The following is a 26,996-nucleotide window of genomic DNA, read 5'->3' as shown; positions in this document are numbered from 1 at the left end:
ATCTAGTCAAAGCTATGGTTTTTCCAGTAGTTATGTATGGATTTGAGAGTTGGACAATAAAGAAGGCTGGGTGCTGCAGAACTGATGCTTTTGAACTGTGGTGTTGGAGAAGACTCTGGAGAGTCCCTTGGATAGCAAGGAAATCAACCCAGTCAATCCTAAAGGAAATCAACCCTAAGTATTCATTGGAAGGACTGATGCTGAAGCTCCAATACCTGATGCGAAGAGCTGACTCCTTAGCAAAGACCCTGATGCTGGGAAAGACTGAAGGCAGCAGGAGAAGGGGACGACAGAGGATGAGATAGCTGAATGGCATCACCGACTCAATGCACATGAGTGTGAGCAAGCTCACGGTGATAGTGAAGGACAGGGGAGCCTGGTGTGCTGCAGTCCATGGGTTGCAAAGAGTCGGACACAACTAGCGACTGAAAAACAACAACAAAAGAATGACTCTAGGTACTGTGCTATACTGCAGTACTGTAGCAGGGTTCAGTCCTGTTGATTCTTTGCGACTGCATGGACTGTAGCCTGCCAGACTCTGTCCATGGGATTTTTCAGGCAAGAATATTGGAGTGGGTTGCCACTCCCTTCTCCAAGGGATCTTCCCAACTCAGGGATTGAACCCAGGTTTCCTTTGTCTCTTGCACTGCAGGCAGATTCTTTATCCACGAAGCCATTGAGCAACTTTCCCTTTAAGAACAGGGTGGGGGTGGATAACAGGGGATGGGATAAGGCTAGCCTCAGGACTCCAGAAACTTTCCAGTTCTAGTTTTGATAATTGGGAAGGAAAATGGGAAGCCAATGGGATCTAGAAGTTTACAAGACCTCAAAGGACTTCCCAGCTCTGTTCACTCCTTTCCTTCTCTCCCTCACTCTGGAGGGACCTGGGGACCCTCAACACTTTTTCCCTCCTCTTTCCTACCAGGGACTATACCTCATAAGGCAAAAGAGCTGGTGCCCAATAACTACCCTCAAAGGAGGAAAGTATATATAATCTCTTAAACACATATACAGGAAGAGTTATGTCTGGAGATTAAAATAAAGGAACTTAAATAGAAGTGCTTATCCATTAATTCAGATTTGAACTGCCTTGATTTTTTAAGATTGATCACTACTATCATATAACAGAAATACTTATGACCTTAATAACAATGTTAGATTATGTCTATTATCTCTAAAGTCACACATCGCTGGAAATATGTACACATTTATACATATATATGTACATATCTAGTGACATACTTATGGATGTAAGATCAAGCTCTATGTAGAGCCCAGCTTTCTCAAGAGATGCTTTTGACATGAAATCTAAAATAGAACACATTTGTGACCCAGAAACCTACAACTCTTCAAACACAGAAATGTAAACCACCACAGTCAACCTAACATCAGCTTGAAGGCAAGTAAGAAGGCATATGGCATTTGTTAATATCCATCCTGCCCTTTAAAATGCCCCACACTTATAGAGAGAGCTATGAGAGAAAACCCTTATTTGGTGTTTGTTGAGATGGAGTAGGTTCTGAACAGTTTATTCTGAACTGATGGATGTGAATAAGTATTGGAAAGATAACGGAAATATTTCCTCTGTTACAGAGGTGGTTCTAGCAGGAAAAGGCACGTGACACCACCAGTGTACTCTAGGGGGCGCACAGGGGCAGGGGTGCTGTTCCTCCATAGACCTGGTTGGCCTCATCTTCTACCCACCCACCCACCAGCCACAGGAGATGGAATGTTCCATTTTTGTACCTTTGCTTTGACACAGGGTGAGCTTTTAAGCCCAGTCTATCTTTCCCTATTTCTCCACCTTGAACAGCCACTCCCCACCCTTTTCAGCATCAGGGACCAGTTTCATGGAAGACAGTTTTTCCATGGGTGTGGTGGGGATGGTTTGGGGATGACTCAAGCACATTACATTTATTGTGCTCTTTATTACATCAGCTCCACCTCAGATCATCAGGCATTAGATCTCAGAGGTTGGGGACCCCAGCCGTAGAATATTTCTCCCCATCTTTCAATATCCACCTCAATCCAGACCTTCTTGGTGACACTGTCTCCTTTTCCCATGACAGAATTCTGTCCCTTCCCTGTGTATCCAACACGCTGTGCACACACTTCTATTACAGAACTCCTAACAATGGACTTTAAAGCACTAATATATTTAATGCAATTAATACTTTAATCTAGGTGCCTTATTATTAATATTTCACTGAGATTTAATTGACACATCACATTGGATTTGTCATACATATGACAAATACATAATGACATAATGACAAATACATCATACATAATGATCTGATGTATGTATGTACTGTGAAATGATCACCATGATTACCACAATAGGTCTAGTTAATATCTACCACCACGTAAAGTTACAATTTTTGTTTTCTTGTGATGAGACTGTTGAGTTAACTCTCCTAGCAACTTTCAAACACAGATAACGGTGTTGTTAACTATAGTCACTATGCTGTCCATTACATGCAGCACTTACCTAGGACTTATTTATCTTATAACTGGAAAGAACCTTGCTATTTTGTTCTCTGTCTGGCCCTGTTCCTGGCAAAGACATATTGCCTGTTGGTGAATAAATGAATCAATGAATGAACAAGCAGCTTTGAGTAACTGAGGGCCAGTAAACTTAGTACAAAGAAAGTCTGAGTCAAGAAGTTCAGATATACTTGGTCTGTTTCTCATGTCATTTTCATAAACAACCAAAAAATGATCAGAGACATCATTTCATAAGAAAATGTAAATATCTTCAAACCCTGAACCCAGAGTTGTTTTCTCTCTCTCTCTCTTTTTTTTTTTTTTTTGGATAAAAAAGACTAAACACAGGTGTGTGGTCCTGAAATAATCGTGTTTGAAAATCAGGTTACATGCTGGACTTCCCTGGTGGTACAGCGCTTAAGAACCCACCTGCCAATGCAGGGACATGGGTTCAATCTGTGGTCTGTGAAGATTTCACGGAACAACAAAGCCCATGTGCTGCACCTACTGAAACCCACATGCCGAGCCTGAGCTCCACAACAAGAGAAGCCACCACAATGAAAAGCCTGTACACCACAACTAGAGAGTAATCCCTACTCACTGCAACTAAACAAAGTCTGCATGCAGCAACAAAGACCCAGTGCAGACAATAAATAAAAATAAAGATAAATAAAAGATAGACAAAAATAAGAATAAATTTAAAAAAGAATTTTAGAAAATTTGGCCATGTACAATCGTTTTTTAATCATTAAAATAGCCTATTATATTCATAGGACATACCACATCTTCAGGATGCTGACGCTTCCTGCAATTGACACTAACTGCAATTGAGAGCATCTGTGGAAAATGCTAGTGAAATTGTTTTGAACTGTTTTATGGGAATATTGTGAACAACTCCCCAAAGACCATTAGTGGGTAGGGTTGTCTAACAGATACTAAGCAATTCTTCCAAAAGAGGGTAATTAGATAGGGTCAAGGGCAGGGTCTCTTGGTAATCAAATAACCTCATTTTCTCAAACAACTGCTCTCCCACAAATAAATGGCCTGAGGCAGCAACAGAAAGGCGGGTTCTCAACATCTAAGACTGCTAAGGACTCCTCCTACTCCAGGGGAAACCACTGTTAGAGAACCCGTTTAAAGGGTTTGCACAAATTCACTGAAAAAGCCACAAGATGACATTCAGAAAAGCAGCTGTTTAGGGGCTATAAACCCTCTATCCTTCAACTCGACGCCAGTGAGGAAAATCTATTTTTATTGTGTTGGCATGAGGTTTTATTTTATCTGTTGGGAAACTAAGCTTGGGGCTCTGTGATGACCCAGGGGGTGGGGTGGAAGAGAGGTCCACGACGGATGGGATATATGTATACATGTAGCTGATTCACCTTGGTGTACAGCAGAAAGTAACACAACACTGTAAATCATTGTTTTAAAAGATTTAAAAATGCGAAACTTTCAATCAAGTTGCCAGTAGAAAGAACCAACCTCTGCCTGCCAGCTCTGCTTTGTTGGGTCCTTCAGTCCAGAAACGTCTCTGAGGAGGTGGCAGGCAGGTCATGGCTATGGACTCCCTGAGGGTGGGACACTGCTTGTTCTCTGCGCTGCTAGTGGGGCAGGCGTTCACCAGCAACCACTCTGACCCTGGTCCTGGGGTCCTGTTCTCTCTCACAAGAGCTTCGGCCCTTTATTCCACCTCACACCCTGCCCATATCCCCCCACCTTAAGTCTTCCTCTTGCCCCTAGCTATTTTGAAATTTCTCAAACCAACAGAAAAAGTAAAAGAGAGATGCAATTAATAATACCTGCATAAATCAAAACCATAATGAGGTCCCACTTCACACTGGTGAGAATGGCCATCATTAAAAAGCCTACAAACAAGAAATGCTGGAGAGGGTGTGGCAAAAAGGGAACTCTCCAACACTACTGGTGGGAATGTAAACTGATGCAGTCACTATGGAGAACAGTATAGAGAGTCCTCAAAAAAAAAAAAAACAACAACTAGAAATAAAATTACCATATGATTCAGCAATCCCAATCCTGGCCATATATCCATACAAAACTGAAATTCAAAAAGATATACCCCAATGTTCACAGCAGCATAATTTACAATAGCCAAGACATGGAAACGGACAACCTAAATGTCCATCAACAAATGAATAAAGATGTGGTATACACACACACACACACACACACACACACACACACACACACAGGAATATTATTCAGCCATAAAAAAGAATGAAATAATGCTAACTGCAACAACATGGATGAACCTAAAGATTATTACCCTAAGTGAAGTTATGTCAAACAGAGAAAGACAAATACCATATGATATCACTTACGTGTAGAACCTAAAATGTGACACAAATTAACTTATTTATGAGACAGAAACAGACTCACAGACATATAGAACAGACATGTGGTTGCCAAGTGGGAGGGTGTTGGAGGAGAAATGGAGTGGGAGACTGGGATTAGCAGATGCAAACAATTATACAGAGAATAGATAAACAGCAAGGTCCTAATGTATAGCACAGGGAACAATATTTAACATCCTGTGATAAAACATAATGAAAAAAATAAGAAAAAGGATGTATATACATATACCTGAGACATTTTACTGTACAGAAGTTAAACACAATACCGCAAATCAACTATATTTCAATAAAATTTTTAAAGTAATACCTGTATAACCTCCACTGAGATTTTCTGTGAACACCTTTCTCTCTCTCCATATACATTCAATACTAAACAAATAACCCTCCTGAGTCTTTGATTGTGCTGGACCCTGAGGCCACCTCAGCCCTTGGGACCCAAGGCTATGTCCAGTCTTGGCAGAGTCCTGGCTCGGGAGACTGGACCCCTTGCCTTATACCCATAGTCAATAGTCATAGTCACTGCTTTTGGGCCAATGACCCAGGACAGCCTTTTGCCACTTTCTTCCAGACTTTGAGAATCATCACTATTGTCTAAAGTTTCTCATTGCCCAACAAACACCTAAACATTTCCAAGAGGACACCAATTTGACCTAATAAATACTATGTACTTTTTAAGTGTATGAACTTGAGCAAATTACTATTCTATCTAAACCTCGACTCATCCTCTCTTAAATGGGGGTACTAATGGTAACCACCTCAGTGAGCTGTGCTAACAATGAAATAAAGTGCCTATCAGAGTGGCTGGCACATCGTCACATTCAATAAATGTTAGTGATCACTATCATCTTTATTCAAATAGTTTCTTTGACGCTGATTGCTTTTCCAATTAGCCAACTCATCAGTGCATTCTTGCAAACCTTTCCACACCTCAGGACAATGCACTGTAACCCATCATGACAGAGAGGCCGCTGGAGTCTGGTGCCCTCCTGAGGCAAGAGTTAGCTGGGTCCCAGGCTCCTGTTGGTTGACACTTCTTGATAAAGATACTACAGGAGCAGGGCCCTGCTTGAGTAAAAAAAGATAAGGCAACCACATTTTTCTCACTCTTGTGGTCAAGGAGACCGCCCAGACCACACAGCCCACAGAACAGATCCTCACAGGTCAGAGAAGAGAAGGGGGTGGCAGCCCACAATGTGTCCTGCCAAGCTTCCAGAAACCCTTGCACTGGAATCCATCTTGGCTGAAAGATGCGCGTGGACATGGGAGAGGGCCCTGAGTCAGATCAAACATGGGCAGGAGCAAGTTAATTGGCCAGAAGGAACCCAGAAAACTGCCACCATATAAGTGATTTAAGCCACTCCTATAGTGCGTAACTCACTCTGAGTCTACCTGGGTGTTCTTCCACACATACTTTGGTTCTAATAAATGCTCTAGCTGCTTCACAATCTCTGTCTCTTTGCTGGAACCTTTCTTCAAAGAAGACAAGGACCTGCTTCAAGCCACTGCACCCCATGATCCCCCGAGATCACTCCTTCACTTCCAACTTCACCTCTCATCCATCTCTCCACACACCCAGGTTCCACACACATAAGGTAATTATACCATCTCAGAAACACACTGCACACTAACCTTTGAAATTTCAAATTATTAACTTAAATTTTCAATTCAAAATTAGGTTGTTAAATTTAAGTTGAAATTTTAAATTGAAAACTATTTGGGTGATACATCCTCAGATGCTCTCTCTCCTTACTATTCAGAATAAAAGATCACTTCCTCAGGGCTCACACAGGATTTTCTTCTGTTCTTCTACTGTAGTACATATCGCAAGTTCAGGAATGGTCATTCTATGTCAGTAAGTCATGCCCTGGTTTCCCACTTTCCTAGTAGTTACTGTCAGTCAACCTAATTTTTTCCTTCATGATCCATTCTGACCCCTTGATTCCTTTCAGATAATAGTACTTGATCATGAGAGAACATCAGAACTCTCTGTGAACTATTTCTAAAGTGCACATGTCCTAGGACTTCCCTGGTAGTCCAGTGATTAAAAATTCACCCTGCAATGCAGGGAACGTGGGTTCAATCCCTGGCTGGAGAACTAGGATCCCACACACCGAGGAACAAGTTAAGCCTGAGTGCCCCAGCTACTGAGACCATGCACTCTGGAGCCCATGTGCTACACCAGAGAGTCTGTGCACCATGACAATAGATCCCACATGATGCAACAAGATCCCGAGTGCCACAACTAAGACCCGACACAGACAAATAAATTTAAAAATAAAAATAAAAATGCACATGTCCAGCTTTGATCCTAACAACACACTTGACTGTGAAATCTTTCTTAGAGATTTCGTCTGGACTCCTTAAACACATCCTGCTTAGTAAAGGCACAGCACTTGAAATCAGACTTAGAAGAGAGTAAATAATGTTCTTCTGTATAAGCCTCACCTTGGCAAGCCAGTAAGCATCCGCAAATAAATCAGCAAGAGAAGACCTATGTTCTTTGATTTTTTTTTCCCCCATGAGTAACTAACACATAACAGGGCATTCTGCCCCACCATGTGGTTTTTCTCCTTGCTGCAGCTCTCCCTGTAATTGTCAGAGAGAAAGATTAAATGAGAACGTTAATTCCTCATTTTTCTTGGTATTAAACATCTATAAGCTTGAAGTCATAACTGCAAGAATGCAATGAACAATAATTCACTGTGAGAAATGCAAGTACAGAAATTATTTTAAAATAGTAGCTCCAATCTTGACACATATGATTTAGGTGTAAGATTATATTTTAAAATATAGCTGCTTTTAAATGAGAGGGAAAGGGTAAAAGGAAAACTTAAGTCACAGAATACACACTCACACATATATCTATAAATGTCTGTGTGTGTGTACTTGTGGCTGTCATGAAGCTAAGTGCAAAGAAAACATCTACTGTGGATGTGCAACAGTTTGTACACATTTTACCCATATGCTAAAGTGAGAACTGGATTCTGGGTTATACCGAGAAGTTGAATCTTTAAAAGCCTCAAGCCTTTTAAACATTTTACAGATATTGGCCATGTCCTTGGCTACAAGGGATCAAAGCCTTAGAAAGAGATCTTATACTCTGAAGAAACTGAATCATCTAAATAAAAGTTCATGAAATGATACAGAAAATCAAAGTGGGTTCATAGTTAAGATGTTAGTCTATTAGGTTGATTGCAGAACTACATGGTTGTTTCATTTCTACATCAATCATTGACGTAAAGAGGGAAATGCATCTCTTTATTCCTTTAATATTCTAGCAAAAAAAAAATGTTTTTCTGTCAGTTTTGGCATCAGTGCTTTTTAGTGTAAGTCTATTATCATGTGAAAAACTCAAGTTATAAGGAAACAAATTATTCATGAAGCTAATTATATAAGCATTTCTATCTGTTACACGTTGGATTATGTCCCTACCAAATTCATATGTTGAAGTCCTGTCCCCCAACACCTCAGAATATGACTTTATTCAGAGACAGGGTCTTTAGAGAGGTAATTAAATTAAAATGAGGTCTTTAGGATGGGCCCTAATCCAGTATGACTGATGTCCTTATAAAAAGGGGAATTGTAGGCAGACACACAACAGAGAGAACACCATGTGAACATGAAGATAGCCACCTACAAGCCAAGGAAAGAGGCCTGGAACAACTTCTTCCTTCCTTGCCAACACCTTGATCTCAGATTCTTAGCCTCCAGAACTGTGAGACAATAAATTTCTGTTGTTTAAGCCACCCAGTGTGCAATACTTTTGTTACGAGAGCTCTAGCAAAGGAATACATTATCCACTTTATTTTTCTTTAAAATGAAAAGTTGGCTTGCTTGTTTTGGGTGGGGAGGGTTGCTTTAAAAAAAAAAAAGTGGTTGGCCATTTTTCAATTTTCAGATACAGCACCTGGACCAAAGAAATCAACAAATCTTCCTGTGGGAATAAACCTCAAGGTTACATCTACAAGAAAAAGACCCCTGAGTCAGAGAAAGTAGCACTTTCCAGGAAAGAGGAACTGGTGAGGTCACAATGCCCAGACACTCCAGGATGGAGAGGAAAAACAGTCTAGCTCAAGTGTCCTTGTCAGAAGTCCAAAGAGTCAAGCTGTCTCCTGGGCTCTCCTATCACCAGATGTCAAGTATAAGAAGGAACGGAAGTTGGTACTCTTCTATGTGTATCAAAGACATAAGGAAATATGAAGGGAGATGTAACGCCCTAAGTCAAAATAAACTTCTAAAATTCAGGACTAGCCTACAGCGATGACACAGATGATGAGATGGTAGCAAGGGACCTCCTGAAGAACTTTCTATTTTCTCCCAATTATGAGTCAATAGAAGACTCTATTGGAGAAGGTAATGGCAACCCACTCCAGTACTCTTGCCTGGAAAATCCCATGGACGCAGGAGCCTGGTAGGCTGCAGTCCATGGGGTTGTGAAGAGTCAGACATGACTGAGCGACTTCACTTTCACTTTCATGCATTGGAGAAGGAAACGGCAACTCACTCCAGTGTTCTTGCCTGGAGAATCCCAGGGACAGGGGAGCCTGGTGGGCTGCCTTCTATAGGGTTGCACAGGGTCGGACATGACTGAAGCGACTTAGCAGCAGCAGAAGACTCTATAAAAGTTCTCCTCTCCCCCAGTGAATCATTTTCCTATTTTTTCCCTCTCCTTTATCCTCAAACTCTAAAATAAGCAGAGGGTGAAAGGAAGCATTGTGATAAGCTCTGGGGCAGGGCTAGGGCAATCAGTTCCTTTTCTCCATCTCAAGTCTTTGCAATAAAGACACACATTTGGTCATGAATGTGAAAAATGGTAAGATGGGAATATGACATTGTTAAACTATTGCAAATATTTTCAAGACATCAGTCAAACTCTCTAAAAGGATTTCCTTAGCATCTGATAATCATCAAGTATGAAGATTTCAAAACATGTCCATAGAGAACAAAGATGCTGATGATATTTACATCTATGAAAGACAGAAGAGGGAAAAGAGAACTATTTCTTGGTTGGACCACACTTGGGTATGATGCCTGTGAAGACCTGAGACATGTGAATCATTAACCTGGAGGGAAGTAACTAACCATTTCAGCATGACTCCTTAAGTTCAGGGTTCAGTTGAAACACACACTTCTTGGAAATTCACTGCTTAATGAAAACCTGTTTTATTAGTCATTCTAATTACTCCATATTAGATCACTTGTACATTCTCAATTAATTTAGGGGGCTAGTTTAGCTAGGACTTTGCATGGACTGGTCAAGCAGAAGACAGATAATAATGGAAGAAAATGGGGCGTAAAAGGAAAGTATATTATAATTTGAAATGTATCTCAGAGTCTAAAATCTCAGAACACCAGCAGAAATGATTCTGGGTTGTAAACTGATATTTTTAACTCTGTGGGGAAAAGATAGGCAAAGATAAAAAACTGTGTCAATCCACAAAATAATTTTAATAATGAGGAACCTTAATCATACCTAGTTTACAGGGTAAGTATTCCAAATACATGAAAACAAACTGAAAATGAGGAAGACTGCTATAGAACCATGCCCTTGTTCCCCTACAAAAAGTATCTTCAAAAAGGTTGATGAACCAATTTGCAAGGAAGCAATGGAGATGCAGACAGAGAACAGAACTGTGGACACAGTGAGGGAAGGAGATGATGGGATGAATTGAGAGAGCAGCATGGAAACATACACATTACCATACGTAAAACCGCCAGGGGGAATTCGCTGTATGATGCAGGGAGCTCAATCTGGCGCTCTGTGACGCCCTAGAGGTGTGGGATGGGGTGGCAGACGGAAGGGAGGGTCAAGAGGGAGGAAACACATGTATACCTGTGTCTGATTCATGCTGATGTATGGCAGAAACCAACACAATATTGTAAATCAATCATCCTCTAATTCAAAATAAATTTTTAAAAAAGACATGTTAAGGCTAGTGATTTGTTGAAGTACAAAATCGAACTTAAAAAAAAAATACTTTATAAATTACTTATGTCAACTCAAAGAAAAATATACAACATTCTCAGTAACATAAAGGCATATACCATGGAAAGGACAGCGAACTTTTTTTAAGGCTCAATATTTTTATACTGCTATATTTAAGAAAAGTTCTTAAGAGAACTCAGAACCAATTCTGCCATTCACAAAATCTAAATGAATGCTTAATAAGATCTAAAGATATTTACAGGAAATCACAGTGGCAATAAATCTACTGCATTATTATTTATAGTTGTGTTTGTGATGAATACAGCCTAACACGGCAACAAGCCAGTATTTCAGGGCTGAGAGATTTACCCAACCTTAAACATATCAGTCCACACAGGCCTGGAGTCTGTAATCATTATCACAGTTTAATCTGTCTTCTGCAAAACAAAACTAAAAAATAGACTGTGTGTCTCTGTGATTAATCATTCATATTTAAAGCCAATCGGAACGAAGAAAAGGTCTAAAATAGCAGCTCCAGGAACATGGTACTGGAAAGCAATGGAATGTGTTTAGAATACTGTGTTCCGAAAAGCGTCATGCAACCTTCTGTTAAATGTGTGGTTCATTCCATTTTGTCATCCTGATTTGTATCCTGGAAGCCCTTATACGTGACAGGATTACTTCCTGACAATTGCAGCACACATAGGTTGATGAGCAAAATCCGAGATTAATTACAAAGTTCCTCCCCTTGAACCTCCTCCTACCCACTCCCTCCAAATAATGATGCTTCTTGCAAAGTCCAAAGGACTCCGGTTGGTACTCTTGTGTGTGTTAGTCGCTCAGTTGTGTCCAACTCTTTGCGACCCTATGGACTATAGCTCTCCAGGTTCCTCTATCCACGGAATTCTCCAGGCAAGAATACTGGAGTGGGTAGCCATTCCCTTCTCCAAGGGATCGTCCCAACCCAGGGATTGAACCCAGGTCTCCTGCATACCAGGCAGATTCTTCACCATCTGAGCCACAGGGAAGCCCACTGGTACTCTAGGGTGACCTATCAAAATTATCAGTGGGAAGAGCTGGTGAGTCCTGGATACACTTGGCAGAGGACAGCCGAGAGTTTGGAAGATGGGGTACCCTGAACCCCAAATGAAAGCTGCCAGGCTGTGGGATCATTAAAATAAAGCTAGCTGGCAGTTATCCCCTTAGCATTTGGTGTTCATCCTAGGAATACTGCCAGGTACATAAACATAGCCAGGGAGAACATGTCTTTAAGAAAATGAAGAATTAAAAGGGAGGAAGAAGAGGAGAAGAGGGTAGAAGAGAGAAGTAATGGGACTGAAGAAGCAGTTACTAACACTGCCACCCCCCACAAGCTGCTTTTCACTTTGATGACTAGCACTTCTTTGCAGATGTACATAGTTCCTCCTGACCTTGGCAGAATCCAAGAATTTATACAGTTAGCCATTCTTGCACAATCTCCTAAAAAGAACAGCACAAATGTTCTATCCTTCAATGCCAGCAGGCCTTGCTGCTTCTACCCTCCTATTTTTCTTCCAGTAAATTAATTTACTTGCTTAGGTACCGATGTAAAAATAAATGACCAGCTCTCCTCTTCTCGCTCCCTCTCCATCTCTGACAACAGAACTCAAATTTTTTTTTCCCTTTCTTTAGATGAAGTTGGAGGAAACAGCTAATTTCTATGAAAACTTAATTATCTTCATCAACTAGAAATTTATGCTGGGCATGAAATGCAAAGGATTTTAACAACTGTAGCTTTTCCAGCTTTATTATTATGAGAAATGAAGTTCTCTTATTGATGGATCTGTTCACAGCATAGAGCCAAAGAGTACAAAGAATTTATACTATAATCAAAGACAGCCTGGATATCTTAATTATCTTAATAATAAATCCAAAATAACCACAGTTTGATATATTAAATAACTTTTAGGACATGAACACTGAGCAAGAATCTTCATTAATTCTAATTACAGTGCCTATAAGTCATGTTTAACACTTTTCACCCCTTAGTAAATTAAAATTAAAGTGCTTATTTACAAAGCACAGGCCCTAATGAACCAAAAAAGACATTTCTAGAAGAGTCTGATGTTAAAACCAGATGCTGTATATGTGTCTAATTTTACTCAGATTCACAGTAAGAATGATTTATGGGCCAACATCAGCCTCAGTTAAACCTCAAAACCAACTGGCATGATACTGCAGGTGATTCAGAGTTGAGTTCATTTTCAAATTTATCTTTTCAAAAACTGAAGGAAAAAAACAGACTTTCACAATTCCAAAAAGTGCCTGTTTCTGTGACATTCATAGTAGGAAGGAAAAAATAGACACTCTTCCAATCATACTTCTCAGGGACCAGTAACAGTGACAGAGTCTGCAAAACTGGTGACACCAACTGGGAATCTGAGCAACTTTTGAGGAAAAAAGAGGGAAATGACACCTACTGTCTTCTTTTTAAAATCATGATGCTAGGGTAAACTGACAATGCTGGTGACATCCTCACCTTCCTATAAGAAAGGAAGTTGAAAGAATACCTTTGGATTCATCCTAAAAACACTGGTAGGAATCCTTCTCCACGTCTTCCTTGGCTGAAAGAAGGAAGCACTGGCAATTGATTTTCATTTTGACTTTTGTTACAAAAGAGTGTAGCATCATCAATGACAGCACAGATGCAGAATCAGCCCCCTGGATTCCAACCTTACTTGTCATGTGACTGTGAATGAGTTACCTCTTTGGGTCTTATTTGTCTCATTTGTAAAATGGAGCTATAGATAAAATATACAGTAAATAACCATAACAGTCAACAACCATTATAATTTCCTCTGCCATGGTCTATTTCTTATTCAGCTTTTAACTAATGTTCTAAATATGGAATAATGTTTATAAGTAAGAATAATAAACGCTTAAATAGTGTTTCATAAAGAAGGCGAGCACCAAAGAATTGATGCTTTTGAAGTGTGGTGCTGGAGAAGACTCTATCGAGTCCCTTGGACAGCAAGGAGATCAAACCAGTCACTCCTAATGGAAATCAACCTGGAACATTCATTGGAAGGACTGATGCTGAAGCTGAAAATACTTTGGCCACCTGATGCAAAGAGCCAACTCATTGAAAAAGACCCTGATACTGGGAAAGATTGAAAGCAAAAGGAGAAAGGGGTGGCCGAGGACAAGATGGTTAGATAGCATCACTGACTCTATGGACGTGAATTTGAACAAACCCTGGGCAGCAGTGGAAGACAGAGGAGCCTGGTGTGCTACAGTCCATGGAGTCACAAAGAGTCATGCCTTAGTGACTGAACAACAGCAGCAAAACAGTATTAACTAGATAGCAGGTACCATTCTAAGCAATTTTTACTCATGTGATCCTTACAACCAACTTTTGAGGTGGCCACTATTTCCCAGATGAGGATGCCAAGTACACAGAGATGAAGCCACTCGTCCAAGGGCCAGCTAGTAAATAACAGAGGCAGAATCCAGACTCAGACTGGCTTCAGAGCCCAGGCCCTTATCACTATCCTGCTTCTCTCTTTTTTTTATGAATATCAAAAATTTATTGGAACGAACGTCCAGGTTGGTATAAATTCACTTTTTAAAAGGCTGGTATGGCGCTTGTGAAGCAAGAACATCTGTATCCTGCAACACTGAACACCTTTCCATCCAAACTTGGAAAATCTGCCACACAAACACGGTTCCAGTCGGTGGGGAGATGAGACTAGACTGCAGATGCGCCATCCGTTGTAGAAGGAAGATACAAAATACCTTCCCTGTAAATTACAGAAAGTACCTTTTCCAAACGCATGCTGTAAACAGCAGACACTTTAACACAGAGCATTAATTATGCACCACATACTAACACAAATGACCTCTGAAATGGCAGACCCACATCCAAGCATCTAAGCTACTCCATTTTTAAAAAATTCTCTTCCTGCCTCATTTCACTTAGTTACCATCATACTTTTTTACACGTGTTAAAGTTCCAAGGAAGTAAGCTAATCATATCTAGAGGTGAATTCTAACTAGTCAAAAATACCTTCACTGGCATTTTCTATAAATGTTTAGCCTGTCTCCCACGCCCATACCTATTTACACAGAAAGTCAGACTGACAGTAAAAATTAATCTGCTTCTTGAACAAAAACCTTTGATACAAATTTGCTAACATCATCATTTATATAACATAGAACTTTGGAAATTTTAAGTTCAGTACATAGTGAAACTATCTTGCATCTCAGTAACATTTTAAGTACAATACAAAGGAATGAGACTTAAAAAGCAAACAGATCAACCACAGTTAACTTTCCTTCTAATTGATGCTCCTCCTTGCAGTTTCCGAAAAGGAGTTCAATCTTTGAAATATTTGATATCCAAGGTCATCTAGGCTGCTACTTTGCAACAACCTTACACAGCCCACAGGAAGCCCCACTGATATGAGTCACACACAGCCAACAATCTGTGTGGACCACGACTGTGATGTGAACCTCAGTGAACAGTGAACAGTGAACAGACACTCACCGATCAGAACTCAGATCCTTCCCTTAGCTTCAGCATGGAAACCACGTCCTGGGAGAAATGAACTAAGCACATGAGGGAAAGCACCTCTCATCCCCATCTTTGGAATATCATGGACTTTAAATAGGTTGATGTTGTGAAGAACCAGAAGCTGCATTATTTGGTTATCTTAGGATGAACTGGTCAACCAATACAATGGAGTTCCGATCTAGAAAAGTTATTTTACGGTAGCCATTATCCTGTTTGTGGACCTAAAGCAGAAACATATCTATAAGCAATCGCTCCTTAAGACTAATGAATCTTCTGAAAGAATTATTTGGTGGTGGTTTAGTCGTTAAGTCGTGTCCAACTCTTGCGACCCCATGCACTGTAGCCTGCCAGCCTCCTCTGTCCATGGGGATTCTCTAGGCAAGGATACTGGAGTGGGTTGCCAGTTCCCTCTCCAGGGGATCTTTCCAACCCAGGAATCAAATCCTGGCCTCATGCATTGCAGGCAGATTCTTTACCAACTGAGCTACGAGGGAAGACAAAAGAATTACTTAGAGCAACACAAACACATGATGGTCAGAAATATACAACGGGAAAAAGAAACCATGCGTTTTTTTACCTTTCTACTTGTAGCCTTTCCTTCTCGTGTTCTAACATATTTCAATATGCTCCAACATATTCCAACCAATAGTTCTAATTTTCCAACAAACAGCTATAGGCCTGATTACAATGACTAATGGGCTATTTACCACAGAGAGTAACAAAATACTCTCATATCATATGGTTGTTCAGGTTTATATATACGTACAAATTTATATACATATTTATATATTTTATAATACATATTACATATACATTTATAAATACATGCCACACAATGACATATTTATATCACACAATGCACCCTAGATATAGCCACAGGTAAACTATGGCTTTGTTATCAAGGACATGGATATTAATACCACAATGAGCTGTGGCTACTCTGTCGTAAGAATGACTGAAATGAAAAATCATTGACAATAACAAGTGTGGGTGAAACTATGAAACAACAAATACTGTTCTCCACTGCTTGAGGGATCACAAATTGGTTCATTCCTTTGGATAAATGTTCTGCAGTATTTACTCCAGTTGCACATATAACCCAGCAGTCTACTCTATTCAATGAACAACAATGTATTCACATGTAAGATCACAGGAAGATATAGGAATGCATGTCACAGCATGGCTCTCAATAACCCCAACTGCAAATGACTCAAAGTCCAGCAACAGCAGAGGAGATAAACTAGTTGTGGCATGCTCACCCAGTGAAATACTGTACAGCAAGGAAAATGAGCCAGTTACTGAAAAATACAACATTGATGAATATAACAACGGTAAGGTTGAATGAAAGAATTTAGTCAGAAAAGAACTCCATTTATACAAATCCACAAAAGAGGCCAAGTGAATTATGGTCTCACGAGGAGGGACAGTGTTTGGTTACCTTTAGCATGAAGGAAGAATTACTGATAGAGATCAAAGGGGGCAACTTGGGTGCTAGTAATACTGATACCTATTTCTTGACCTGGCAGTTGGTCCACTTTGTGAGATCTCAGAATGAACACTTACAATTTGTGTATTTTTCAGTATGTATGTTACATATCAATAAGAATGCTTATTATCTTTTTAATTAAAATTTTTGTTTTGGCTGCACCATGCAGCGTGTGGGATCTTTGTTCTGGAACCAAGGATTGAACCTGGTTCCTCAGCAATGAAAATGCTGAGTCCTAATCATGGACTGCCAGGGAATTTCCAAGAATGTTTAAACATAAAAATTAAAAAAGTTCAAAGTTAAAAATAGGCCTTTTACAGTTATTTTAAAAAACCTTTTAAAATTATATTAAAATTAAAAATAATACTTTTTAAAGAAAAAAACAGATCTACTTTCAAGCCCAATTGTCTATATATGTATATATCTGTATTAGTTTACTAGGGCTGCCATGACAGAACAACAGAAATGTATTTTCTTACAGTCTGGAGGCTGGAAGTTCAAGGCCATGGTGCTGGCAGGGTTGTTTCCTACTGAAATCTCTCTCCTTGGCTCAGGGACACCTACCTTCTCCCCACTGTCCTCTCAATGGCTTATTTCTTGTGCATGCACATTCTTGGGGCATCTTCTTTATGGGGCATCAGATTAGGTCCCCACTCTTATGACCTCATTTAATGTTAATTACCTTACTGCCAAGTACAGTCACATCAGCAATTAGGGCTTCAACCTATGAATTCTGGGAGAGTTCCCAATTCAATCTATAATAAACTCATTGACACTCTCTTAATTAAAAAAAAAAATCCTCTTTATGTAAAATGTTCACATTTTCAACCTCTAAAATATTTAAATCTCATTACCTTAAATACCACCTCAAAGTACCAGGTGTTTCCCAAGTACTTTAAAGTCTTCACCATATACAGTTTGTGAAAATGTTTAAATCTAGGGTTTTCAAAATTTCATGGAAATTATTTTTAATTCAAGGACAGGTAAAAAACCTAATTATATTTTTAAATAGAACCCAGTTTTATTGACAAAACACCATTTCAATACTGATTATATACGAACTCTCACCACAGACAAGTAATGAATACACATGCAGGTCACCTGTTTTGTTAAACAACTACACATGATGAGAAGGAAACATTGAAAAGGAGTACTTTCAAATGATTTAATGTAACACATACTTATTGTTACCACCTACCCTGCATTTCTGCAAATCCTCCAGTGAAACTTTAATCTATTAAATATTTAGTAATGCCAGGGTGGCTTAAGCTTATTTTCAAATGGTCGCAAAATATGAACGTGGTTGTTAACAGAATAGAGAATAAATTATCCAAGGAAAAATATAGTGTCTGACTCAGCGTTCTTGCCAAAGACCCTGGTTATCCTTCTGTGACAGGATCAACGGGGCACCTTGGGGTTCATGATGCCTATATAATTATACTCCAAATCTAGGTCACAGCAAGCACCTCATTACACTGAGATTCAAAGAGCTAAACCTTTATTTCAAGGAGACAAACTTTTAGGATAGTCTTTTTTCTAATCTGCTTACATGCTCACACATGTTTTGGCAATATATATTTAAATTAATACTAAGTCACTTGGCAGCTCTCTTTGTCATTTATAACTGTTTCATGCACATAATGTCATATATCACCAAGAACACAATGTCAAAAGGAAGTTATCAGAAGGAAAAACAAAGTCCAGTTACTATATAGTGTGTAGCAATCCCTGTGGATTAAGTTACCAAAACTTCATGAAAGGAGAATTCAAAGGGACAAATGAAAAATGGTGCCCAACAACTGTCTTAAAAAGATATTTTTAGAGTTCAATGAGTCCCAACTTATTTCTATCACAATATCTTTGCTCATTGGAAACACTGCAGTTTTTCTTTCCATGCAATTTTGACCAGCTACCTGTCATTCTGCAGGGCTTTGCTGCAGCCTCTATGTTTCCTAAGAAGCTTATTTCTTTCTGCTTCAGATCCTTCAGCCCTGAGATGATTACTCAGAGTGTGGATTCCAGCCCTCCAGGGTCAATCTCCCAGTCCCAAAGGCAGAATAAATATGGAGGCTTGAAATGGGAAAAGCCTTGGGTGATTTTCCTTTAAGGGGCTCACCTAAGCCAAGTTTGAGGCTCTCCACTCAGACCCAGGATGCCTGAATTCTGCTCACGACAACCTCAGGCCAACACACACACCCTTAGTGCCCATCACACCCTGCTCAGCAACTCTGCCCCCACCAGAACGTGGGCCCTCATGTAGCGTCATCTTCCTTTCTCTTTCTAAACGTCTCGGAGCCACAAAAGTTCTGCTCCTTCTTAAACAGCTCTCTTTTTCTAACTTCCTGCAACCGAAACATATCCCAGGTTGCAGAGACCAGAACTAAAGTTTTTCCAGTTGCCTGGAAAGTTACTGAGGTTACTCAGACTTACCGTTGATGCCTTTGATGCAGGGAGCAGTTGGCTGAACTCAGGTCATCCTTTGTCTGTGTCGGAAAAGTGGAAGGAGGCAGCCACCAGCCAAAAACAAAGTCCCCGTGAATGTAACAGGTCAACACATTTGGGCTGAACAGCTGCTAACTAACTTGGGGGGAAGACAAGGGGAAAGAACCCCAAAAGTGGTGAGGAAATGGTTTCCTTCCCAACAGAGATGGAGCAGCTCTCATGGCGGCCAATCATCATCTCCAGGAGTGAGATCACACCGACAAGAGATTGATTTATGAGCCTGCTAACTAGAAAGGTGGTCCTTGCGCCAGGAAAGCAGAGTCACCCAGGAAGCTCCTCCCACATTTCCCCTGCCACTGACAAGCATCAGCTTAAGATGCTCGTGTACCTATACCTGATGAGACTTTAGCCTCATCTGTAACCTACTGTCCTCAGAGATCTGGTTGCCTCTGCTCTTTCTCTGGGAATGAAAGTTCTTTCTGTAACCAAGGACAAGAGTGTTTTGATGTTAGGGATCCTGACACTGCTTAGGGGGCAGTCCCAAACTCCTGAGCAAGAATCCACGTGAACTGAGATAAAGCCTTTGTCTCTAAAGGCAGTTTCAATTATGTCTCCAATATACCCTGTCCTCTATTTGACCTCAGTACCCTAGGCCTTTTCAAGAGCAGGGCTAATCTCTTTTCCAAGCCAAGCCCCAGGTGGGAAGAAGAAAACTCCAGCTGGAGGAACACCCGTATCTCAACTCATAGCAGGTGGTATGGATGCCTACCGCCCCGCCCCACTCCACCACTTTCACTTCCCCAATGAACCCCCCAAACCTGGAATCATTTCTACAGGAGTTCACTCTGTTATGAAGATATCCTTTGTAATGAAGCTTGCATTTCTTCCCCCAACGTGCTGGGAAAGAATGTAATTACGACATACAGTCTCACTTAAAATTATAATGTATTAATTAAGAAGCTCCAATAGCTTGGCCACTGGATGTGAAGCACTGACTCATTGGAAAAGACCCTGATGCTGGGAAAGACTGAAGGCAAGAGGAGATGGGTGCGACAGAGGATGAGATGGTTAGATGGCATCAAAGACTCAATGGATATGAGTTTGAGCCAACTCTGAGAGATAATGAAGGACAAGGAAGCTTGGTGTGGTGCAGTTCATGGGGTCACAAAGAGTCAGACGTGACTTAGTGACTGAACAACGAATGACTGTGACATTCAATGGAACAATTTTCACTTCAATTAAAAGTAAGTACAATAAGACTATATAAATCATAGGGATGACATTGTTAAAACCACCTCTTAAAAAACCAAAACTGAATTCATTTTCATAGACTTCTTCAAACTGTGAATTAAAAAGCTCCTTTACCTGACGAACGAAGCTATTTGAGGTAGTGTCAGAAGAAGTGCTCCCATCGGATCCTTTAAATCTGTTTTTCCTTCTGGCTCCTTTTCCATATGACTACAAAAAAGAAAACCAAAAGACAAATGAGATTATGATTAGACCCTTACACAGGAATCTAGACCTAGTTCCAAAAAATGTTCTAGATCAAGACAAAGAATAAATTACCATCACATGAGCATGATTAAAAAGTTACTGGAGACCAAATATATTCCACTTATATGTGGAATCTAAAATATGACACAAATGAACATGTCTAGGAAACAGACTCACAGACATAGAGAACAGATTTGTGTTTGCCAAGGGAGGTAGGTTGGGGAGAGAATGGAGTGAGAGTTTGGGGTTAGCAGGTGCAAACTCATATATAGGATGGATAAACAACATGGTCCTACTGCCCAGCACCAGGAACTATATTCAACATCCTCTATTCAACATCATAGAAAAGAAGATTAGAAAGAATGTATATATGTATATAACTAAATCACCTTGCTGTATAGCAGAAATTAACACAACACTGTAAGTCAACTATACGTCAATAAAATAACATTTTTTAAAAAGTGATTGGTGGAATCACAAATATTTATTTCAAATCAGTGACTTTATAGGGAGGAGAGGGTTCTGGAAAAAGCATTTCACAGTTGGTGAATTGGGCTTCCCTGATGGCTCAGGGGTAAAGAATCTGCCTGCCAATGCAGGAGATGCAAGTTCAGTCCCTGGGTTGGCAAGATACTCTAGAGAAAGAAATGGCAACCCACTCCAGTATTCTTCCCTGAGAAAGCCCATGGACAGAGGAGCCTGACAGGCTACAAGTCAATGGGGTCACAAAACAGTTGGTCATGACTTGGTGACTAAACAACTACAACAACTCTTGAATTAAAATAATTTAAGCTCTGTTAGCATATCTCTGGTCAAGACGCAAAGGCCACTAAAGATAAGGCATTAAAAAAAATAAACATTTACATGTAGGAAGGACTGGGGCAAAATTACTGTGAGAGGAAAGCAACTTGTCAAAACCCTTCAGAGAGATGAGTGCAGTTGTTGCTGGTCAGTCACTCAGTTATGTCTGACTGTTTGTGACCCCATGGACTGCAGCATGCCAGGCTCCTCTGTCCTTCACTATCTCCCGGAGTTTGCTCAAACTCATGTCCATAGAGTCGATGATGCCATCCAACCAACTCGTCCTTTGTTGCCCCCTTCTCCTATCCTCAATCTTTCCCAGCATCGGGGTCTTTTCCAGTGAGTCAACTCTTCGCATCAGGTGGCCAAAGTATTGGAGCTTCAGCTTCGGGATCAGTCCCTCCAACGAATGTTCAGGGCTGATTTCCACTAGGATTGACTGGTTTGATCTCCTTGCAGTCCAAGGGACTCTCAAGAGTCTTCTCCAGCACCATGGTTTGAAAGCATAATGAAATACTGTTTCCCAGCGGTGCTGAATAGCCACTCCTTGGTTCATGTTTTAATTTGTAATTCCATAGGTATTCCTTGCACATGGTGGCTCAGGAACCGTTACAATATAAATTCTGACCACCTTTACATATAGATAGATTAGTATAGGTTGATCAATCTAGATGAAATATGAATGAAGCACAGTGTCAATTCTTCACATTCTATAGATTTAGAGATTGGTTTTGGGAGATGTCAAAAGAACTATGGAAGTGGTAGTGAATTACACGAAATTAAAACATTTTGTACAATTTTTCTGGCCCATTGTTGTAATGTTTGAATATGATGTGACAAGCTTGTTCTTTTGTTAATAGATATAGAAAAGAGTTTTATTTGAGCCACCGAGAACTACAGCCTGAAAGAAGGCTTCTCAGATAGCTCTGAGGAACTGTTCTGGAAAAGCATGGTTTTCACCAGTTTATTATTTTTTTAATTTTATTGAGATATAGTTGATTTACAATGCTGTGTTAGTTTCTGCTGTACGCAAAGTGACTCAGTTATATATATATATTATTCATATTTATATATACACACATATATATTTTTTTCATATTCTTTTCTATGATGGTTTATCACAGTATATTGAAGATAGTTCCCTGTGCTATATAGTAGGACCTTGTTGTTCATCTCAAAAGCCTGCTTTTTAATCACTCAATTATTCTGCTGAGAAGGCAAGAAAAATAAATTTTATGGAATTGTAATACTAAGTAGTAGTAGTTAGCATTTAAGAACAGGATGTTAAAGGTAAGACAGTTTGTCTCAGTAGTAGGATAAGGCCAAGCACAAACACCTACAAATGAACTTACTTCTTTTTTAAACTATACTTAGAGCTTACTTTCAGAGCACTAAAAATAAACTATACATTCATCTATGGCTAATTCTAGACAGGAATAAAGTGACTGAGAAAATCACACGTTAAAATATAAGTAAAAAATAGCTCAACACTGAGCTTTACGGGTACATACACACAGGCAGGGATCCTGGTATAGCAGACCTTAAGCAAGTTTCTTAACCTCTCTAAACCTCAGTCTTCTCATCCTTAAAATAGTAAGACTTACCTCCTAGGTGGTTTTAGGTACTAAATGAAGGAATGTATTTATCATTTACTGTATGACCTAGCACATGATAAGGGCTCAAAATAATATTATAAAATGTGATACCCACATTAGGGTGTCAAGGGTAGAGAAAAATTGGGCTAAAATGTATTAAGTGTTTAGAAGGCCCACAGAGACTTCATTGGATGATCAAAATTAACAAAATTTGCTTTTTTGAAAATCACCATGTTCGGGTTTTGAAAATGCTACTTTTGTTATATTTTACACATTCATATGGTTTTCATTAAAATGGAAATATAAACCATAATATACATAGCACTTAGGCAAGCTGAAATCTCTTACAAACATTTGTGTTATGAGTAATTTAGATGAATTTGCAATCAGTGAGAGGGGTGGTATAATTTTAAAGCAAAAATTTGCCTTAAATATGTTTGTTCTCTTCCAAGTACTGAAGGGATTTATATAATACAAATGTGTTTCCATGGCATTTAATTAACTCTCGACTTCATAAAAGGAAAGACAATCTAGGCCGGGCTTTCATAATACAAGGTTCTCTTCACGTAACAGCATATTCTTCTTACTTTTGTAAACATTATGCCGTAAACTGTTGAAAAATAACATTCTTTCAACAATGTTCTTCCTTTTCCAACTATTATGGAAAGGTTCGCACAGAAGTGTCTTCCAAGGCCTAGAAACGTTAAAGTTTGAAAGTCTCCTTAAAATTAAAAAAAAAATTTTTTTATATTATTCCATGTGGAAAAATACTTATTACCTTGAAAGCAGTTTTAAAGCCTAACATATTTCCTTGAGGGAAGGTGAGGGCAAGTCTATGTTCAATTTACTATGTACCTTCATTTGGAGTATAAATTATCTTTGAGAATAAAAACAAAATATTCTATCATCCCATAATCCTGTGTCCAAACAGCATTGTTTGGACATGGGTGGAAAAAGCTTCTTTGAAGTCACACCATTATCATTTATTTTGGATTTTTAATGATAAATATGTTTTTACTATTCAGCTGCTTTGGAGTATGAGCTTTTTCATGGCTACTGACACTGGCCAGCAGACACTGTGAGAACCACACAATATTTAAGACAGCCAGTCCCAGGGGAGGCTGCTGTTCTCTGCAAAAAAATGAAACACATTTAAAAAGCCATTTTAAATTTTCCTGGCCCCTGGGGACACTATTCATAAACGTTATTTCAGGTGTACTTAGCTACAAATGCCATGTCTCTAAATTGGATTATTACAGGTTTCAACTGTACTAAGACACAGCTGATACACTTAAAGATGGCATACTGAATTGCACACGAACTGGTGATAATTTATTTTTATTTTTATTTTTTTGGCCACACCACACGACATGTGAGACCTTAGTTCCCTGGCTAGGGATCGAACCTATGTCCTCTGCATTAGAAGTGTGGAGTCGTAACCACTGGACCACCAGGGAAGTCCCCTGGTGATAGTATTGAGAAAAAATATCTTTTCCTTCAATCACTTAAATGTATGAGGGATGATTTATTCAAAGTGTTTCTGCTTAACAGTGTTAAAGCAGTTCTTACTCATTATATGTGTTTACTAAAAGTCAAAATAGATATGATTAATTACACTTCTGTTTACTAATTTCAGCAGTACTTTCTCTCTTATAATCTCCTTTTTTTAAAAAAAAAATATAACTATTGAGTGATGCTTCAATAACAAGTTATTTCTTACAACAATATCCAGGATCAAGAAGAAAATAATTAAAGCAACTTTTGCAAAGCTAATAGTCCATCTTTACATACTTCAAAACAGGTTAGTGAAAATTTATACTACCATTCCCAAATGAAGCTACATTAAGTTCCATGCATATTTAAAATTGGGTCTAACTTACTAAAATGGCATCTGTGTAAGTTATTCAAAATTCTAAAAAATGAGGACCAGAGTGTTTCAGATGAAGGAATTAAAAAAAAAAAAAAAAAGTGAAGGCCAACCCTTACCCAAATGGTAAAAGACAGGAAAGAATAAGTATTCAAATATGTAGCTGCCTAAACTTGGAAAAGGAGTATAGTTTTCTTAACTGGCTACTTCAAATGCAGCTACTTTTATGAGCAATGGAGTTTCTAAATTTTTTTTAGCAACACTAAGTATCTAAACATCTGCTATTAAATCTATGAGATGATTAATAGAGTTTCAGGATGTAAAGGAAGAGAACACGGCCAGGCTGTCAAGAGTGCCAAGTGTAACCCATAACACTCTCTAGGATACACGCAGACCCCTACGTCCCTGCAGTCTAGAAGTCACTAATGCCCACTCATTGCCTCTTATTAATAGTTATATTAGCTTAATAAGAAGAAGGAAATGGCAACCCACTTCAGTATTCTTGCCTGGGAAATCCCAGGGACAGAGGAGCCTGGCGGGTTAGTGTCCATGGGGTCACAAAGAGTCGGACACCACTGAGCACACACATAGCTTAATAAAACCAGTGAAGTCAATCACAGTAAATAGGAAAAAAGAAAACTGTGTATAACATCACTCATTATTACAGAAATGCAGATCAAAACTACAACAAGGTATCACCTACACTGGTCAGAATGGCCATCAACAAAAAGTCTACAAACAATAAACGGAGAGGGTGTGGAGAAAAGGGGACCTTCCAACACTGTTGGGGGCAATGTATATTGATGCAGCCACTATGGAGAACAGTATGAAGGTTCCTTAAAAAATTAAAAATAGAACTACCATACGACCCAGGAGTCCCATTACTAGGAACATACCCTGAAAAAGACCCATTATTTAAAAAAGACACATGCACCTCAATGTTCATTGCAGCACTATTTACAATAGCCAGAACATGGATGCAACCTAAATGTCCATGGGCAGATCAATGGATAAAGAAGATGTGGCACATATATACAATGGACATAAACTGAACATTCAGACATAAAAAGGAATGAAATCAGGTCATTTGTAAGAATGTGGATGGATCAAGAGTCTGTCATACAGAGTGATGTGAGAAAGAGAAAAACAAATACCATATATTAAACATATATAGAGAATCGAGAAAATGGTACACATGAATCTATTTGCAGGCAGGAACAGAGATATGGCGGTAGGGGACAAAGGAGGGATGAATTGGGAGATTGGGATTGCTATATGTACACGGTTGTTGTTGCTTTAGTCACTAAATTGTGTCTGACTCTTTTGCAAGTCTCGACTGTAGCCTGCCAGGCTCATCTGTCCATGGGATTTCCCACGCAAAAACACTGGAGTGGGTTGCCATTTCCTTCTCCAAGGAATCTTCCCAACCCAGGGATGGAAACCACATCTCCTGCTTGGCAGGTGATTCTTTACCACTGAGCCACCTGGGAAACCCCCATAAATACCCTGTGTAAAATAGATAGCTAGTGGGAAGTTGCTGTGTAACATAAGAAACTCAGCTCAGTGCTCTGTGATGACCTAGAGGGGTGGGATAGGGGGAGGTGGGAAGTGATCTATGTATATGTATAGTTGATTCACTTTGCTATTCAGTAGAAACTAACACAAAACTGTAAAGCAACCATACCCCCAATACAAAAATAAAAAAATAAATTACCTCTCCTGAAACAGTAGACAAGTAACATTTCAGAAACCAGAAAAAAAAAATTAAGAAATTACCACAAATATATGAATGACATTAAAAAGATATCCACCATTCACCAAGATTATGTTAATATCATCTTCATGTGAAAGACTGTTTTCTTTGATACTAAATAATTTTTAAAATTGGATTGCAATCTTAAACTCAGCAAATGGTCACATGTCCACAGGTCATTGAAACCTAATCTCCGTATGATTGGAAGTAGACAGTAGTTA

At 39.3% G+C, this 26,996-nt stretch overlaps 1 protein-coding gene and 1 non-coding gene across 5 annotated transcripts in view; both read right to left on the bottom strand.

Moving 5' to 3' along the window:
- Positions 1 to 26,996, bottom strand: part of CACNB2 (calcium voltage-gated channel auxiliary subunit beta 2) — a 408,788-nt gene that overhangs the window by 374,900 nt on the left and 6,892 nt on the right. For all 4 annotated transcript variants that reach the window (XM_043883286.1, XM_043883288.1, XM_043883292.1 and 1 more), the window contains exon 2: positions 20,631 to 20,723. In XM_043883286.1, coding sequence (XP_043739221.1) covers positions 20,631 to 20,723 — 93 coding nt within the window. The remainder of the gene's footprint in view (positions 1 to 20,630; positions 20,724 to 26,996) is intronic.
- Positions 24,540 to 24,612, bottom strand: TRNAR-UCU. The gene has a single exon. It is a non-coding gene; the product is annotated as a tRNA-Arg (tRNA).

Source organism: Cervus elaphus, chromosome 23 (assembly GCF_910594005.1).
Source record: "Cervus elaphus chromosome 23, mCerEla1.1, whole genome shotgun sequence".
Lineage (NCBI taxonomy): Eukaryota > Metazoa > Chordata > Mammalia > Artiodactyla > Cervidae > Cervus > Cervus elaphus.
This window is presented reverse-complemented; position numbering and strand designations above follow the sequence as displayed.